Genomic DNA, 16,848 nt, shown 5'->3' on the forward strand with positions numbered 1-16,848 from the left:
TGAGTATAGAGGCAATCCTCTTTTTCCATTATTTCATTACTTGGTGTAAATCTGTGGTTCCACCCTCACCGATGAACTCCTTTAACCGGACAGAGATCAGCAGTTTGACATAAACACTGACTGAGACGCATCTTTAGAAGCTCAGTGCTGACCTCTACAGACTGAGACTTCTTGTGTAAATTCCTGTTTTAATAAAAGCCACATACTATAATTAAGTTTAGCGAAATTAAACTTTAAAACTTGTCTAAAAATGTGTAGGAAGAGCATCTCTGCATCTGTGTCTGTTTGGATGTGAGGAAAACCCTCCATAGACTGCACATATCGATCTGCACTGAAGTACATCCCATAATCTGCTCCGTCTGTGCAGGTCTGGAGTCGTCCCGCAGCCGGCTGAGGAACATGGTGACGCTGCGTCTGTCCGGGCTGGACGTGGGTGAATCCACGCTGAGGCTGCTGCAGCGCCACATGCCCCAGCTGGAGAGGCTGGACCTGGCTCACTGCAGGGAGGTCACCGACTCCTCCATCGCCCTGCTGGCTGCCGCTGGAAGCCACACCAGGAACAACCTGACGGAGCTCACCCTGGCAGGTAGGACCTCGTTCATCTGACCACTGCTCATCAGGGGTGTCCACCATGAGGCCCGTGGTCCAAAAGTGGTCCTCCAGAGGGTCCAATCCGGCCCTCAAAGTGTAAAAATTACAGAGAAGACATTAACTGCAGATTGTAAATTAGTAAAAGTATAAATTTAAAATCATTTCTAGACCATGAAAAGTTGTTTGGATCAGAAAGTAAAATACTGGATTGTTCTTTGTTCTTTTGCGTTTTTTTTGGTCTCATTTTTGTCTGACGTTCGTCTCATGTTTTTGTCGTTTTGTTTCCTTTTCATCTCGCTTGTTTTTTGTCTTATTTTTTGTCATTCATCCATTTGTTTTGTTGCTTTGTGACTTGTCTAATTTTTCTGACGTTTTGTGTCACATTTTCACAACATTTTGTCCTGTTTTTTTGTCTTTTTTTATCTGACTTCAGTCGTTTTGATCATAAAGTAAAACTGGTCCACTGGAGATCAAACTGGGCTGAATGTGGAACCTGAACCTGATCTACTCTTTCACTACAACATGTGTTCTTAACTTAGCGGCCATTAGTGATTGAAATTGACAGTTTGAGTGTCTGTTGATGCAGAGTCAGATCGCAGCAGGAGATTTTTGGTTCTTTAGAATTAAAGGTAGACTGATTTAAATCAGGGAGTCAGTCTCATTTTAGATCAGGTTCCACTTTCAGCCCAGTTTGAGAAATGGATAAACGACAAAAATGAGACAAAAAAACACAAAACAACGAATAAAGCAAAACACAAAATTAGACAAAAAACAAACAAGTGAGACAATCACTGAACAAAGAACAATCCAGTATTTTACTTTCTGATCCAAACAACTTGTCATGATCTAGAAATGATTTTAAATTTATACTTTTACTAATTTACAATCTGCAGTTAATGTCTTCTCTGTAATTTTTACACTTTGAGGACCGGATTGGACCCTCTGGAGGACCACTTTTGGACCACGGGCCTCATGGTGGACCCTCTGGGTTAAATGTGTAGATGAAGACTAACAGTTGTGTGTCTTCAGGCTGCAGTGAGCTGACGGACGGATGTCTGTCCTACCTGAAGCGTCTGTCCTCGCTGACTCTGCTGGACCTCAGAGGCTGCTCTGGGATCAGCAGACGGGCCTGCGACTCGTTCATCTCTGACCTGTCCCACGTCGCCCTCTACTGTATGATGGAGGAGAAGCTCATCCAGCGCCTGGACTGACACCAGGACGTCAGAGGAGGACAGGACGTGTTTTTCACCTGCTGCTGTTCTCAGTAACGTGATGAACGAGGCATTAAACCACCGCCCTGGAGGTCCTCCTGAATGCTCCTGAGACCACTCTGGAACCTGAAGCAGGGTGCAGATGGAGGGTTTCAGCCACGCCGAGGGCAAACACTATCCTAAAAATCACACAATTAGCTGCAAACAGTCTGTCTTCTTCAGGATCTGCCTCTTCTTCAGCTCTTATCAGTGCTGGACGCCTCCATAATGTAGAAGCAGGAAGCAGTGCTGAGCTTCTCCACTGACTTTAATGGAACTGAACTGTGTGTACATACGTTGTTTTTGTGTGATAACTGACATTTCACAATGTGAAGACTGAATAAAATGTGAGTTGTTTCAGTTTCTACGTGTGTAATTTAAAGAACTAAAACATATTTACTCCTTAAACCAGCAATGTCAAACTGATTCTAGTCCAGGTTCCACATCCATCCAGTCTGATCTCCAGTTAAACCAGTAAAACCAGTAAAACCACAGCATAATAACCTCTAAATAACCACAACTCCTAATGGTTCCTTTGTTTTAGAGCTAAAATGTTCACATTTAAGGAATTATCTTTTATTAAACATCATGAACAACCTGACATTTATGAATAAAAATAAATTCATCCTCAGTTTATCATTTCCACATTACAACTTCCAGATCACAGAGTGTCTGCAAAGGAACACAACATTTAGTCACCTGGAACTGAACCAGAGGATTTACTGGAGGATCACAACCACAGAAGGAAGACAAAAAAAGACAACAAAAACAAGACAAAGTATTCCAAAAAATGAGACACAAAAAAAACAAACGGCATGAAATTAAACAAAGACAAAAAAAATGGACTAGTGACAAAAAATAGACGACACAAGCGAGACAAAAAGGAAATGCACAAGGAGAAAAATGACAAAAGTCGGATAAAAAAGACAAATAAATTACAAAAATGAGACACAAAACGACAAAAGCAAGAAACAAAACATAAAACCCAACGAGACAAGTGAGATTTAAAAAAAAACACACAAAACGACTCACAAAATGACAAAAATAGCAGTGTTGGACGGGTCCTGGCATCCTTGCTGGTCGGTAAATCCAAGCATGTCCACCAGGTGGTGCCACGACCAAGACTGTATGTCATCCTGTGGAGGTGCTGAGGGCTTGAATCTGATAATATTTGTAAAGTTTCAGGCAGATTGGAGCATGTCCAGGTTGGAAATGAAGCATTTCCTGTCCATCAGGTGGCGCTATCACTGGGACTTTATAATGGTCTATGGGATCCATCAGAGCAGGAGTGTGATCACACATGTAAAGTTTCAAGCAGACTGGAGGATGTACAGGCTAGTTACACAGCATTTCCTGTCCATCCAACAGGTGGCGCTGTCACTCTGACTGTATACTGATCTATGGATGTCTTTAAAGCTGGATTCTGATCACACACGTGAAGTCTGAGGCAGATTGGAGCATTCAGAGGATAGTTCTACAGCAGCTGATGTATCATGGCAAAGCATCACAACTCTGATGGTCGCCATGGCCACACCCTCAGACTTATAATGAACGTTTTAATAACTTTTAAACACAAATACCTGTTGTGCATACTGGTAAAATTTGATCTCTCCTGGAGTTACCCCCTCGGAGGAATTCATTTTCAAAAATGACAAAAATCAGCACAAATCTCACAATTAATCCGAGATGGCGTCCTTCCTGTTGAGTTTATGGTATGACTCTAAGAGGCTTTTTTGTGCGTCCTGATGTGCTCTATAGGCCTCCCAAATTTTGTGGAGTTAAACACACTTCGGGGGCTGTTTGTTAAAAATGCTGCAGGGGGCGCTATAGCATGTGCAGTGCCGAGATGCATACAATCTTATTCCTTGGGTCGATGGTGATGTGTGTGGTAATTTTAGTGAGCGTTGGAGTATTCTTAACAAGTCAAACAGCACTTTGTTTTCCATGGTGATATTTGGTTGCTATGGCAACAGCGTTGCATGAAATGTCACACCCTTCACAGTGTGGGATTGTCAAGAGGTGGAGACTTGACTGACCAATTTCCAGCATGATATCACCAAGTTTGGGGCCATTGTACCTGAAAATATAAAGCCTTAAACTTACTATTACCAACAGGTGGCGCTATGACTTTTTCAAAATTTATGAGTGTGGATGTGTTCAGACTGGACCTGGTGTCCATCACGTGAAGTCTGAGGCAGATAGGATGTTGTTCAGCTGAGATATGAATCGTTAAATTTTCATGGCGAAACATCGAAATTGGTTTGGCCGCCACAGACACGCCCTTTGATGACAAGTCACCATTTTCACTGGGATGCATCATCAATGTGTTTAGGCTGTTGTCACCATGTTTGTGGTGAATCTGGCCATTGGGCTAAGAACTGTACATGCAATTGTAAAAAAAAAAAAAAAAAAAAGTCAAATTCCTGATACCACAAGGTGCCGATGTGACTTTGACTGAGTTTAACCGTGTGGATGTCATCAGGACATGTCTGTGATCATACATGTAAAGTTTCATTCAGACTGGAGCATGTTCAGCAGAGTTAGACACCACTTCCTGTTTCATGATGAGGAATCAATATTTTTGGGGGCTGCCATGGCCACACCTTTTGACTTGTTAAAGCAATCTTTATTAACTGTTGGGTATGCTGGCCAGCTCTGAGGTCTGTGGGACTTACCCCACAGGAGGAGTTCATCGCAAACGTTTCACAGTCAACACAAGATGGCCGACTTCCTGTTGGGTTCAGAGCATGGCTGTGATTGACTTTTTTGTGTTTCCTGATGATATGCATGCCAAACTGTGTAGCTGCAGATGAAACGTCCTTCCAGTTGGCCTAGTGACCACTTCTTTCAATTTTGTAGGGAAGCCATTTTGGCACACACACGTACAAGAATTTTTTCACCGGTCCTGATGTGTGTGCAAAGTTTCATGCATTTTCCACCATGTTAAGTTTGCCAAAATGCATTTTTCCAGGCCGACAGAGAATATAAAATAAGAATAAAAATAATTCCTTGCATTACAAAAGGGTCCTTCCTCACCGTTGGTGCTCGGACCCTAAAAACAGGCGAGACGGAAAAGAAACACAAAACAGGAAAAAACAAAAACATTCGACAATCGACAAAAGTTTGACAAAAAATGACCAAAACCAAGAGAAAATATTACAGAAACAAGACACAAAACGACAAAACAAAGAAACAAGACAAACGACACAAAGAAAAAAATTAAAAAGTACAAAAGTTACAAAGCGACAAAGAAATGAGAGTAAAGACACAGAACGACAAAAACAGGACAAAAATGACAAAAGCGAGAACCAAGACAACAAAAATAGAGAAACAACACAAGAGAGACAAAAAGATAGAAAAAAACAATGAACAATCTAGTGTTTTACTTTCTGATCCAAACAACTTGTCATGGTCTAGAAATGATTTTAAATTTATACTTTTACTAATTTACAATCTGCAGTTAATGTCTTCTCTGGAATTTTTCCACTTTGAGGACCGGATTGGACCCTCTGGAGGACCACTTTTGGACCACGGGCCTCATAGTGGACAGCCCTGGACTAAAGTATTCTGTCTTTAAAACTAGTTCTCTCCGTGACACCAGGATGGAGCTGCTTCTATTAGCTGTAATTTAACCACCTCTCAGGCTCCAACCATCAACACTCAGACACGAATGATTAAAGGGCCGTGGATGAGGAACTACAAACCAAACACCAGCTGCGGTCTCACACGTTAAAGCAGATGATGTAGAAGTTAAAGAGGGATGGAGGAGAGCTCAGAAGCTGCTTCTGCTGAGACCCCCACCACCACTGGCTCACCTCTTAGTTTCTCCTGCTTTGATTGTGGCCTTCAGCTCGTCTGGTTTCTCATCCATCTCTTGTTCTCTGGTTTTGTTCTCACAGAGGAACCAGAACATTCTGGCAGCACCATTTGCTGGTTGTTCTGATACTGAGGACTTTGGATTTGATGAAGAACAAAGCTAGGAGATAACATGGCATCAAAACCATCACATAGTGAAGAAAACTCAGACTGGGTTTAAAGCTCTTCATCCAGACTCTAGGACCTTGACTTAAAATAAAATGCTGAATTTACTTTGATGTAAAACGAGGACTTTGGACCACTGAGCAACAGATGAGCTCTTCTGATGTTTCTGGTCCAGAGGTGGCTTACTGTTGAAGACGTTTGTAGGCCTTCTCTGAAGACGTCCATAGCGCTAACCCTCAGTCCACTTCCTGTAAATTCTTCAATTGACTTTTCTTGGACTGGGACCATTCCTGGTTTCTGTGCACCTTGTTCTACCAAACTTCATTCATTTACTCTGATAAAGGAGCTCAGTGATTATCTACTGGACAACTTTAAAGGAAACAGTTCATCCATCCATCCATCCATCCATCCATCTTCTTCCTCTTATCCAGGGTTGGGTCATGGAGTCAGCAGATGAAGCAGGTCATTCCAGATGTTCCTCCTCCCAGCAACACTTTCCAGCTCTTCCTGGAGGATCTCGAGATGTTCCCAGGCCAGATGAGATATAGAATCCCTCCAGAGGGTTCTGGATCTACCCCGGGGTCTCCTCCCAGGAGGACATGTTCAGAAAACCTCCAAAGGAAGTCTCCCTGGAGGATCAGAATCAGATGTCCAAACCACCTCCACTGGTTCCTTCAGAGGTGAAGGATCAGCAGCTCTACTCTGAGCTCCCTCCAGATGTCTGATCTTCTCCTCCTATCTCTAAGGCTGAGCCCAGACACCCTACAGAGGAAGCTCATTTCACATTTTACTCTACTGTTACTTATGTTATCCATAAAAGACCAAAAGCAGCACAGAGGCGACAGACAGACGGCCATTTTTGTTTATTAACAGATGATTGCACGCAGGATTCTAGCAGAACAGAACATGGAAATCATCAGAAACAACGGGATAAAAGTTCTCCTTTCAGTGTGTGGAATGATCTGTACAATAAATACCAAATGAGCCTCACTTTATAAATACAACTGTGGAATCAACACACACACACACACACACACACACACACACACACACACACACACACACACACACACACACACACACACACACACACACACACACACACACACACACACACACACACACACACACACACACGTTTCATGATGTAGAAGAATAACAGGGATGTAGTTTAGCGACAGGCACACACACTCTGAGAAACACCAGATTCACACGAAGCACCGTCTAGAAGAAGCCTGGTGTCTTATTGCAAAGTGCTCTGAACCAAAGTGTAAAAATAAAGAATTTACACCAAAAGTCATGAAATGTTTTGTCCATTAAGTCCCGGAGCGCAGCAGGTATTAGTCTGTCACACTCTCACTCCGTTTAACTGCTAGAAAAACGTAGGAAGTCAGTCATCTTTATTGGTTTGGTAAATATCCCCACTGCTGCTACGTCCAGTCAGATAAATTAAACTTTCATTCACACCACATCTGTCAGCTCGGCTTCCTTTAAAAGCAGCGCTGCACCCAGCAGTGAGTCCATCAAAGAGTGGACCACAACACAAAAAACTCAGGCTTTCTGAGTTTTTCACACCTCTGGAGTTAAAATGATTTACAAAAGTAAAGTTTGTCCCAAACACCACTCACCCAACAAAAAGTGCTTCAAAAGTCGTCCTGTTTTTACAAACATCTGTACAGCTGTTCCAGTAACGGAACACAGCAGATCAGAGCTGGAACGGGAAGCCTGCTCCTAAACCGTTTTACTAAACCATGCACTCTTTTTCCTCTTAGATCAGTTGACATTAATAATGGTTTTACGGAGGTCAGTCACTAACTGTGATCAGAACTGAGAGAAACTGAGGCCATAAGAACAAAAGTAACAGCAAGTTGTATAAAACCTGAAGGATTCTCGTCAGCCTCACACCGTTCTTCACCAGCAGCCACTAGAACATGTCAGAGCAGTGGTTTGGATCTTCACAGTTCCACTTCCTGTGCTGCTGTCTGACTGCTCTAAGTTCTACCTCAGCCACCGTGTTCTCCATGGTTCCATTAGTTGGGTTAAGCCCGGCCCACCGTGTGGAACAGTAATCAGTCCTTTGTGGCTGCATAGAGGGAAGCCTTCACAGATCTGGAGTCAGTCTGGGGTTTTAGCAGTGTTTCTGCCCCGTACATCTCGTGCTGGTGTTTGTCTACAGTCAGCCTCAGGACTGGGCTTCTGGCAGCGACCGTCCGGGCTCACAGGACACCGAGGGTCCAGCTGCTCGTCCGTTCGTGTTGTGACCCAGCAGAGATTTGGCCGTTGAGGCGGCCGATGAGGCGGCGCTGCTCCCGGTGATGGTGCCGTTGAGGTTCCGGTAGGACCGCTGCCGGAACAACGAAGCCCTTCGGTGGGAGGCGGGCATGGAGGCGGAGCCACGGAGGCACACGGAGGGGAAACTCAGACCCACCAGGCAGCAGCCCGGACAGGAAATGACATCATCCTGCTCAGAGGGGTCAGAGGACAGGGCCTGGACTTCACTGAAACCATTGGAGCGCCGCCCTCCACCCCACTGACCAATCACAACAGCCGAACCGTTGTTGTTGTCCAGACGAGGACGAGCGGAGGACGGCTGGTTGCAGACGGGAAGCCTCCAGCCGTTGCTCTGTGAGGAGAAGGTGGAGGTAAGCAGCGGTCTTCCAGGTGACAAGTTCAGGACTTTTTCTGCTGGTTCTGGAGACTTGGTGCAGTCCATGGGTTCAGTTAGACAAACCTCCACCTCCTCCTCCTCCTCCAACCGCTCCAGAGACACCATGTCCAGCTCAACAGCGAGACCGAAGTCCTCCACCATGTCCTCCTCCTCCTTCAAAAACTCTCTCCTCTCAGTTTGGTTCAAATGTCCGACCTGCAGTCTGTCCTCCACTCCCTCTGACCTCCTCTTTCCATCCTCCTCCACCCGGGTATCTTCGTCTTTTCCCCCCATGTCTCTCGGCAGTGCCGCGGTCCGGCTGATCTCCGGTGTGCACGGCAGCGACTGACACCTCCTCGGCGGCGTCCCTCTGAGGATGTGGGAGGAGGCACACGGGTCACGAAGAGCCGGGAGGGCGAAGGTCAGGGAGATGACGGACTTACTGGGCGTGTCCAAGAGTTTACAGCGCCCCCCGTTCAGGTCCCGCCTCAGGGAGAAGGGGTTGACCCGGGCAGGGGTTCCGAGGAGAGGCGGATTCAGGACGCTGGGAGGCAACACGTCTGATTGGCTCCTGGCCAGGCCCTGCCTCAGCTGACCGCGGTCTCCGGGGTGACAGGGAGAGCTACGACGGCGGTAAGGGCTGACATCCACCACCACCGGATCTGAACAGCAACATGGAACATGGAGAGAGTCAGAGAAGGTTCCAGACCTCACATAAGAAGGGTAACTGGTCTTTAATAGCAACAGCAGGGTGAAAGAGTTTACATGAGCTGGAGGTCAGGAAGAGCCTGCTGACTGGTATTTAACAACTGTTGGGTTTATAACAGCATTACTTCTAGTAGAGCAGCATTTCCCTTTACAATTATGTTTGAGATACACACCATACTACCCAACAGAAGAATGCTGCAGGAAGACTTTTTTCTGGTACCAGATAACTCCTGTACTCGCTTCCCTACACCAGCTACCAGCTAAAAACAGAACTGATGTTAGGGTTTTCTATTTCTTTGTAAAGCCATGCATCAGTTGGCTTCTTGGGACATTTCAGAACTTCTCTGGCCCTCCTCTACCTCCGGCCTCGTAGCCCTTCATAGGGCTAGAGATCATATTTGGTAACTCCACTCATTAATTATGGCCTTGCTCCACCTCTCAGTGGACCCTTTTCCACCAACCTGGTTCCAGTTCTAGTTCGGAACCAGTTCCTGACTGAGCACCAGTTCTTTGTTTCCACCACCTTCCAGGCTCCAAAAACTGGAACTTTTCAGGCTCCAACTCTTTACTGGACCAGAGTTAAAAAACGCCACGGGCTGGGGGCGGGGCTAGGGTGACCGACGATCAATGATGGAAACACAGAACCGCCATTTTTAAACAACTGAGCCAGTAGTAGTATTAGTAGTATTAGTAGTAGCCAAGCTAACGCTAACAAATTCACTGTTAAGAATCCAAACATCTCTGACAGCTACATGTCTTCTCAAACGTAGTTGCCTACAATGAAGACAGGAAGCTGCTAACAGTTTATTTGTTTCTGGATGTAGGTTTGCAAAGTCAGAACAGCATTTCCATGGTTAGGAATGTTGTTGAACAGCTACACATGCAGCGACATACTGACATTGTACGGTGACACAATGACGTGGATCTAACTAGGCTCGTCTCCAATAGAAAAGGTTCTTAGGGGATGAGGTTTGAACCAACTAAGCACCAAACTAGCACCTGGTTCTTTTCGGTGGAAAAGGTCTAAGTGAGGTGGAGAAGCATGCGGTTTCCACCCAGCCAATCAGCAAACATCACTCTACTCTACATTGTGGCATCTGACCAATCAGAGACCTGGAACGGATCAAACTTTCTCTTTTTTCCAAAGTTGGAAAAAGACCAACTTACTGCTCGGTTCTCTAACGTATTAACGATGGAAACATCCAAACTAACCATGACTAGCTGATGAAACTCACACGTTTTAGGGTTGAGTAGCTGTGCTCAGTGACGATTTATACATTTGTTGGAATGTTTTTGTTTTTACCTCTAAGGGGTAGGAACCATATAAGGTAACTTCACTGACCTTGAATTTTAACATGAAAATGGAAAAAAAATTGAAAAATGGCACAAAAGTTAAAAAGTCTGCTGTCCTCCAAAAACACTCTGAGTCCCTTTAAAGGGTTCAGCTCCTATCAGACATGTGGAGGAATCGGTTCCTCTCACTGCTCAGTCTGTAGTTCATTCTTCTCATGTATGTTAGCAGCCCATACAGAAATGTATGCAGTTATAGTGTATTATACAATATATGAGAATTTAATGAAGCTACCAGCTCTGTTGTTTTATGTGCAAATGCATGAAACTCTTTGGAGACCCATCTGGACCTGACAGAAGTCTGACGCTGCAGATATTAAACCCTCCTGTTGTCCTCATTTACGGACACCAAAAAATAGTGTTTCTTTGTCTGAAAAAATCCAAAACTTCAGGAAAAAAGGAAGATTGGAAGATTTTTACAAATTATTTGAAAATATGTACAAGAACTTTCTTGTCAAATTTGGGGGATTTTTTAAAAATTATTTTTGATAATTTTTTTAAGGGAAATTTTTAAGCAATTATTGAAAGTGTCTTTCTGAAGGTTTTGCAATTTTTCAGAAATTTGGGGAATTTTTTTGCTGAATTTTTTGATTTTTTTTCAGACCAGGAAACAATATTTTTGGTGCCCATAAATGGAGACAACAGGAGGTGGTAATATTTTATATTTATTCATTGATATTTATTTTTCAGAAATTGATCCTGAAAAAAGCTATCCTGTTTTGCCGGTTCTTGTTTTTACCCTGTCTTGATTGTTTTGCATATACTCCCTGTGTGATCCCATCTACAGCCCTCTGGTCAGTTTCAGTTGTTTTTAAATGTGCTCTATAAATAAATCTGATGTGATTTGTGAGGGGAACAGCGCTACACTAAACGCTCTGAACTCGTCCTCATCGTAGTTCAGAGCATTCAGGAAAATCAACCGTGCTATAAATACATGTCCGCATTTAATAAAAACATTTTAAAATGATGAATCAGATCCTTTTACCAAGTGCAATGAGCTTCTCTCTTTTGTCTTCTCTCTCCATGCCTTCCAGTGTGAGGACGATGTCAGAAAACGATGGACGTCTCTCTGCACTCATCTACAAACAGCAGAAGGTTAAAGATCGATGTTTATATGATGCAATAAGACCGTATCTTAACATTCATCTGACCTCGGTAACAAACTGACAGCAGCTCAGAAAGCTCTACAATCTTCGTTGTGGTTTTAGTTAGTGAGTGTTTGTGTACTTACATTACAGCAGGTCACAGCCAGACTGAAGAACGCAGGAGGACAATCTCCAACCATGTTCTCAAACGCATCCACGTCCAGACCAAAGTCCTACACACACACACACAGAAAACCTTCATTACAGACTGTGCTCTCATTGCAGACTAAAGACTAGCTCTATCTGGATCAGCATCTACTCCTCATCCCACATCATTACACAACAGAATCACTCCTGACCCAAACTAACTGGACCTTAACCTGGCCTTACCCAAACTAGGGACATAAATTTTGAATAATATCTGACAGTCGACAGCTTTACCAATCAATAACCGATTCATTGATAACACAGTGGCCAATACGTGGCCTCACATGGATCACATGACTTTGCCACTGGTGGAAGTCGGAGTGATTGCCTCTTGGGTTGCTCCAGTGTTGACAGAAGGAACTACAGCTAATCCACAGAACATTTTCCGACATGCATGTCTTCTGTCTTATTGGTTATTATTGGTTATTTTTCACAGGTTAATTACTAAGAATGAATGAATGAATGATTAATCATTAACATTCAAACTCCACCTTAATCATGACTGTAATCTAAAGGAGCTTTTCCACCAGCATCAACTCTACTCAGTTTAGGTGGTTTTCCATTCCATTGAGTACCACCTCATGGTGGGTGGAGTCGTCATAGCACGGCGGCCCAGAAGTCCTTTAACGTCATTTGTGTGCGACACAAACGCAACACAACAATAGAGGACGTGGAGGCGATGGTACACCTGCTGCTCCGTCTGTGGCTTTTTGTCAGATTGAAGTAAAAGAAGAGAGTCAGAGAAAGCTGAGGACGGCGAGCAGAAACACTCAGGAGAGCTTGGGAGGAGATACAGCAGTACCAAGACGAAAACAAGAGGCTATGAACTGGATGACGTATGAGGGTAAGCTAATGCTAGCTGGCTACAGTTATCATATATTCGTCCTGTGTACAACCCTGTAATGGAGGCAATTTATCGCTATCAGAACTCTGTCCTGATGGAAAACCTCACAAACCCAGTAGAGTAGATGCTGGTGGGAAAGCGTCATAACATCACCCTAAGACCAGTGTTGACCCACATCTGGAGTACAGGACGGTGCACTCAGGTCCAACTGATGTAAATTTGGTCATGTGGCCACTCAGATTTTTCTGCTGAAGTTTACATTGGCCTGTCTGTGCAGTGGCTCCAAGCAGTAACAGAGGTCTGTGTGCTATAATCCCAGCTTGGGCTTGACTTCAACTCAAAGAACCAAGCCTTTACCCTAAAGCTGAATGGAGTGTGGGGACCCAGCTTTCTTTCTGGTCCCTAAAGAAAGCTGGATTCCCACAATGCAGCTGTGACCAGATTAATGTCCTCACAATATGACCCAGACCAGTACTCATGCAGACAGACTGCCCTACCTACCTCTGTCCGGGGTAAGAAGTCAGGATCAGCTTCAATCCGGGCGATGATCTCACATAGGATGATGCCGTACGCAAACACATCCACCTGAGCAGAGGAGGGACGGGGTAGGTGAGTTCTGCCCCATAATTATCACATGCCATAGAGTCAGGTCCAGAAATATTTGGACATGGACACAGTTTTCAGCATTTCTTTTCTGTACACCACCACAGTGGATTTAAAATGAAACAATCCAGATGTTCTTCAAATTCAGACGTTCAGCTTTAATTTCAGTGTATTTACATCCAAATCAGGTGAATGGTGGAGGAATTATGACACATTTTATATGAACCCTCCACCTTTTAAGCGACCAAAAGCAACAGGATAATTGGCTGCTGTCAGCTGTTCCAGCTCCAGGTTTGTGTTATTCCCTCATTATTTCATTTACAGAGCTCATTTCAGGTGTGGTATTTACATTTGGAATCTGGTGAGGTCGACTCTCAATATGAAGCCCAAAGAGCATCACTATCAGTGAAGGAAGCATCATTAGGCTGGAAAACCAAACAAAACCATCAGAGAAATGTCAGAAACATTACGTGAGGCCAAATCAACTGTTTGGTTCATTCTTTAATATTTTTTATTTTTTTTGCCTTTCGGCTTTATTGACAGGAAAGTGGGGAAAAGAATGATGGGAAGGACATGGGCTGGATTTGAACCCATGTCCGCTGCCTCAGGGACAATAGCCCCTGTTTATGAGTTTCCCACTCAACCTTTTGAGCTAGCGGGGCAACCTGTTTGTTACATTCTTAGAAAAAAGAAAGAACAACCTGGTGAGCTCAGCAACGCCAAAAGAAAGTGTAATGGATGACAGCAGAATCTTTTCCTGGTCAAGAAGAACCCTTCACAACAGCTGATCAGATCCAGAAGACTCTCCAGGAGGTAAAAGTCAACAGTTAGGAGAAGACTTCACCAGAGGGACTACAGAGGGGTCACCTCAAGGTGGAAACCATTGGTGAGCCTCAAAAACCAGGAAGACCAGATTAGAGTTTACCAAAGAACACCTAAAAGAGTCTGAGAAGTTCTAGAACAACAGCCTATGGATGGATGGGACAAAGATCTACATGGACCAGAATGATGGAAAGAGAAGAGTCTGGAGAGGAAAGGAACTGCTCAAGATCCAAAGATACCAGCTCATCAGTGAAGCATGGTGGTGGTAGTATCATGTCCTCCTCCTCAGTGAAGCATGGTGGTGGTAGTATCATGTCCTCCTCCTCAGTGAAGCATGGTGGTGGTAGTATCATGTCCTCCTCAGTGAAGCATGGTGGTGGTAGTATCATTACCTCCTCATCAATGAAGCATGGTGGTGGTAGTATCATTACCTCCTCATCAATGAAGCATGGTGGTGGTAGTATCATTACCTCCTCATCAATGAAGCATGGTGGTGGTAGTATCATTACCTCCTCATCAGTGAAGCATGGTGGTGGTAGTATCATTACCTCCTCATCAATGAAGCATGGTGGTGGTAGTATCATGTCCTCCTCAGTGAAGCATGGTGGTGGTAGTATCATTACCTCCTCATCAATGAAGCATGGTGGTGGTAGTATCATTACCTCCTCATCAGTGAAGCATGGTGGTGGTAGTATCATTACCTTCTCATCAATGAAGCATGGTGGTGGTAGTATCATGTCCTCCTCCTCAATGAAGCATGGTGGTGGTAGTATCATGTCCTCCTCAGTGAAGCATGGTGGTGGTAGTATCATTACCTCCTCATCAATGAAGCATGGTGGTGGTAGCATCATTACCTCCTCATCAATGAAGCATGGTGGTGGTAGTATCATTACCTCCTCATCAATGAAGCATGGTGGTGGTAGTATCATTACCTTCTCATCAGTGAAGCATGGTGGTGGTAGTATCATTACCTCCTCATCAATGAAGCATGGTGGTGGTAGTATCATTACCTCCTCATCAATGAAGCATGGTGGTGGTAGTATCATTACCTCCTCATCAATGAAGCATGGTGGTGGTAGTATCATTACCTCCTCATCAGTGAAGCATGGTGGTGGTAGTATCATTACCTCCTCATCAATGAAGCATGGTGGTGGTAGTATCATTACCTTCTCATCAGTGAAGCATGGTGGTGGTAGTATCATTACCTCCTCATCAATGAAGCATGGTGGTGGTAGTATCATTACCTCCTCATCAATGAAGCATGGTGGTGGTAGTATCATTACCTCCTCATCAGTGAAGCATGGTGGTGGTAGTATCATTACCTTCTCATCAGTGAAGCATGGTGGTGGTAGTATCATGTCCTCCTCCTCAATGAAGCATGGTGGTGGTAGTATCATGTCCTCCTCAGTGAAGCATGGTGGTGGTAGTATCATGGCCTCCTCCTCAATGAAGCATGGTGGTGGTAGTATCATGGCCTCCTCCTCAGTGAAGCATGGTGGTGGTAGTATCATTACCTCCTCATCAATGAAGCATGGTGGTGGTAGTATCATTACCTTCTCATCAGTGAAGCATGGTGGTGGTAGTATCATTACCTCCTCATCAATGAAGCATGGTGGTGGTAGTATCATTACCTCCTCATCAATGAAGCATGGTGGTGGTAGTATCATTACCTCCTCATCAGTGAAGCATGGTGGTGGTAGTATCATTACCTTCTCATCAATGAAGCATGGTGGTGGTAGTATCATTACCTCCTCATCAATGAAGCATGGTGGTGGTAGTATCATTACCTCCTCATCAGTGAAGCATGCTGGTGGTAGTATCATTACCTTCTCATCAGTGAAGCATGGTGGTGGTAGTATCATTACCTTCTCATCAGTGAAGCATGGTGGTGGTAGTATCATGTCCTCCTCAGTGAAGCATGGTGGTGGTAGTATCACGTCCTCATCAGTGAAGCACGGTGGAGGTAGTATGATGTAGTGGTCATGTATGGCTGCCAATAGAACCGGTTGTCTGATATTTATTGATGATGTAACTGCTGACAGAAGCAGCAGGATGAATTCTGAATCCATATTATCTGCTCATATTCAGCCAGAAGCTTCAGAACTCATTGTACAGTTCTCCAATGGCCGAGTCAATCACCTGACCTGAATCCAACTGAGCTGCATTTCACCTGCTGAAGACAGAACTGAAGGGAAAATGTTCCAAGAACCAGCAGGAAGTGAAGACAGCAGCAGTAGAGGTCTGGTAGAACATCACTAGGGACCAAACCCAGCATCTGGAGATGTCTAAGAGTTCTTCAAACACATCTGGATTGTTTAATTCCAAATGCACTGTAGTGTACAGAGAAGAAATGCAGAAAATTGTCTGAATGTCCAAATATTTATGAGGTCCATCATGTCTGAAGCAATTCCATCAGCTTTGGCAAAAATGTAAATGAGGTTTGTTCTCATCAGTTTTTATAGACCGTCTTGATAACTATATGCAGTACATTTTCTGAGATAACCTTTCAAGTGGCTCTGTTCTCTATGACCGATGTTTCTATATTTACTAAAAATAATACATGAAATTAATAAACAGACACAAAGGGCATCCAATCACAACCACTTTCTGATGATAAACAACCAAACATGGCGCTGTGCAGGACTGCTGGGTAGAAGCATAATGAGCTTTTATTCCATCAGTGTAACAAAGACTGAAGCTTTCCCTTTGTAGGGTGAAGAGTTGATTCTTTCATCAGACGCTGCCCCGTGTTGCTCTAAT

General features: G+C 44.1%; 3 protein-coding genes across 54 annotated transcripts in view; 1 reads left to right on the plus strand and 2 right to left on the minus strand.

The window, feature by feature from the left end:
* Positions 1 to 2,204, plus strand: part of kdm2aa (lysine (K)-specific demethylase 2Aa) — a 30,070-nt gene extending 27,866 nt beyond the window's left edge. For all 3 annotated transcript variants that reach the window (XM_051945423.1, XM_051945422.1, XM_051945424.1), the window contains 2 exons: positions 368 to 586; positions 1,621 to 2,204. In XM_051945423.1, the coding sequence (XP_051801383.1) occupies positions 368 to 586; positions 1,621 to 1,802 (401 nt within the window). In that variant the 3' untranslated portion in view covers positions 1,803 to 2,204. The remainder of the gene's footprint in view (positions 1 to 367; positions 587 to 1,620) is intronic.
* Positions 2,205 to 6,670: 4,466 nt separating this feature from the next.
* LOC110968695 (dual specificity testis-specific protein kinase 2-like) overlaps positions 6,671 to 16,848 on the minus strand; it is a 44,735-nt gene continuing 34,557 nt past the window's right edge. Inside the window, exons 10-13 of the mRNA XM_051945481.1 lie at positions 13,165 to 13,248; positions 11,759 to 11,845; positions 11,513 to 11,606; positions 6,671 to 9,131 (exon numbers count right to left, since the gene is read on the minus strand). Of these exons, the coding sequence (XP_051801441.1) occupies positions 8,005 to 9,131; positions 11,513 to 11,606; positions 11,759 to 11,845; positions 13,165 to 13,248 (1,392 nt within the window). The 3' untranslated portion in view covers positions 6,671 to 8,004. The remainder of the gene's footprint in view (positions 9,132 to 11,512; positions 11,607 to 11,758; positions 11,846 to 13,164; positions 13,249 to 16,848) is intronic.
* LOC127533128 (uncharacterized) lies at positions 13,175 to 16,821 on the minus strand. Of its 50 annotated transcripts, none has more exons than XM_051945441.1 (6): positions 15,954 to 16,821; positions 15,798 to 15,914; positions 15,681 to 15,758; positions 14,943 to 15,641; positions 14,637 to 14,903; positions 13,175 to 14,597 (listed from the first exon to the last, which is right to left on the minus strand). In XM_051945441.1, exons 1-6 carry the CDS (start codon positions 16,155 to 16,157, stop codon positions 14,235 to 14,237), a joined length of 1,728 nt encoding a protein of 575 aa, XP_051801401.1. In that variant the 5' UTR covers positions 16,158 to 16,821; the 3' UTR covers positions 13,175 to 14,234. The 50 variants fall into 50 exon arrangements, with proteins under 50 accessions (XP_051801401.1, XP_051801411.1, XP_051801404.1 ...); XM_051945451.1 differs by having other exon boundaries at positions 14,943 to 15,254; positions 15,294 to 15,332; positions 15,603 to 15,914; XM_051945444.1 differs by having other exon boundaries at positions 14,943 to 15,215; positions 15,294 to 15,371; positions 15,411 to 15,914.

Source organism: Acanthochromis polyacanthus, chromosome 3 (genome assembly GCF_021347895.1).
Source record: "Acanthochromis polyacanthus isolate Apoly-LR-REF ecotype Palm Island chromosome 3, KAUST_Apoly_ChrSc, whole genome shotgun sequence".
Taxonomy (NCBI): Eukaryota; Metazoa; Chordata; class Actinopteri; family Pomacentridae; genus Acanthochromis; species Acanthochromis polyacanthus.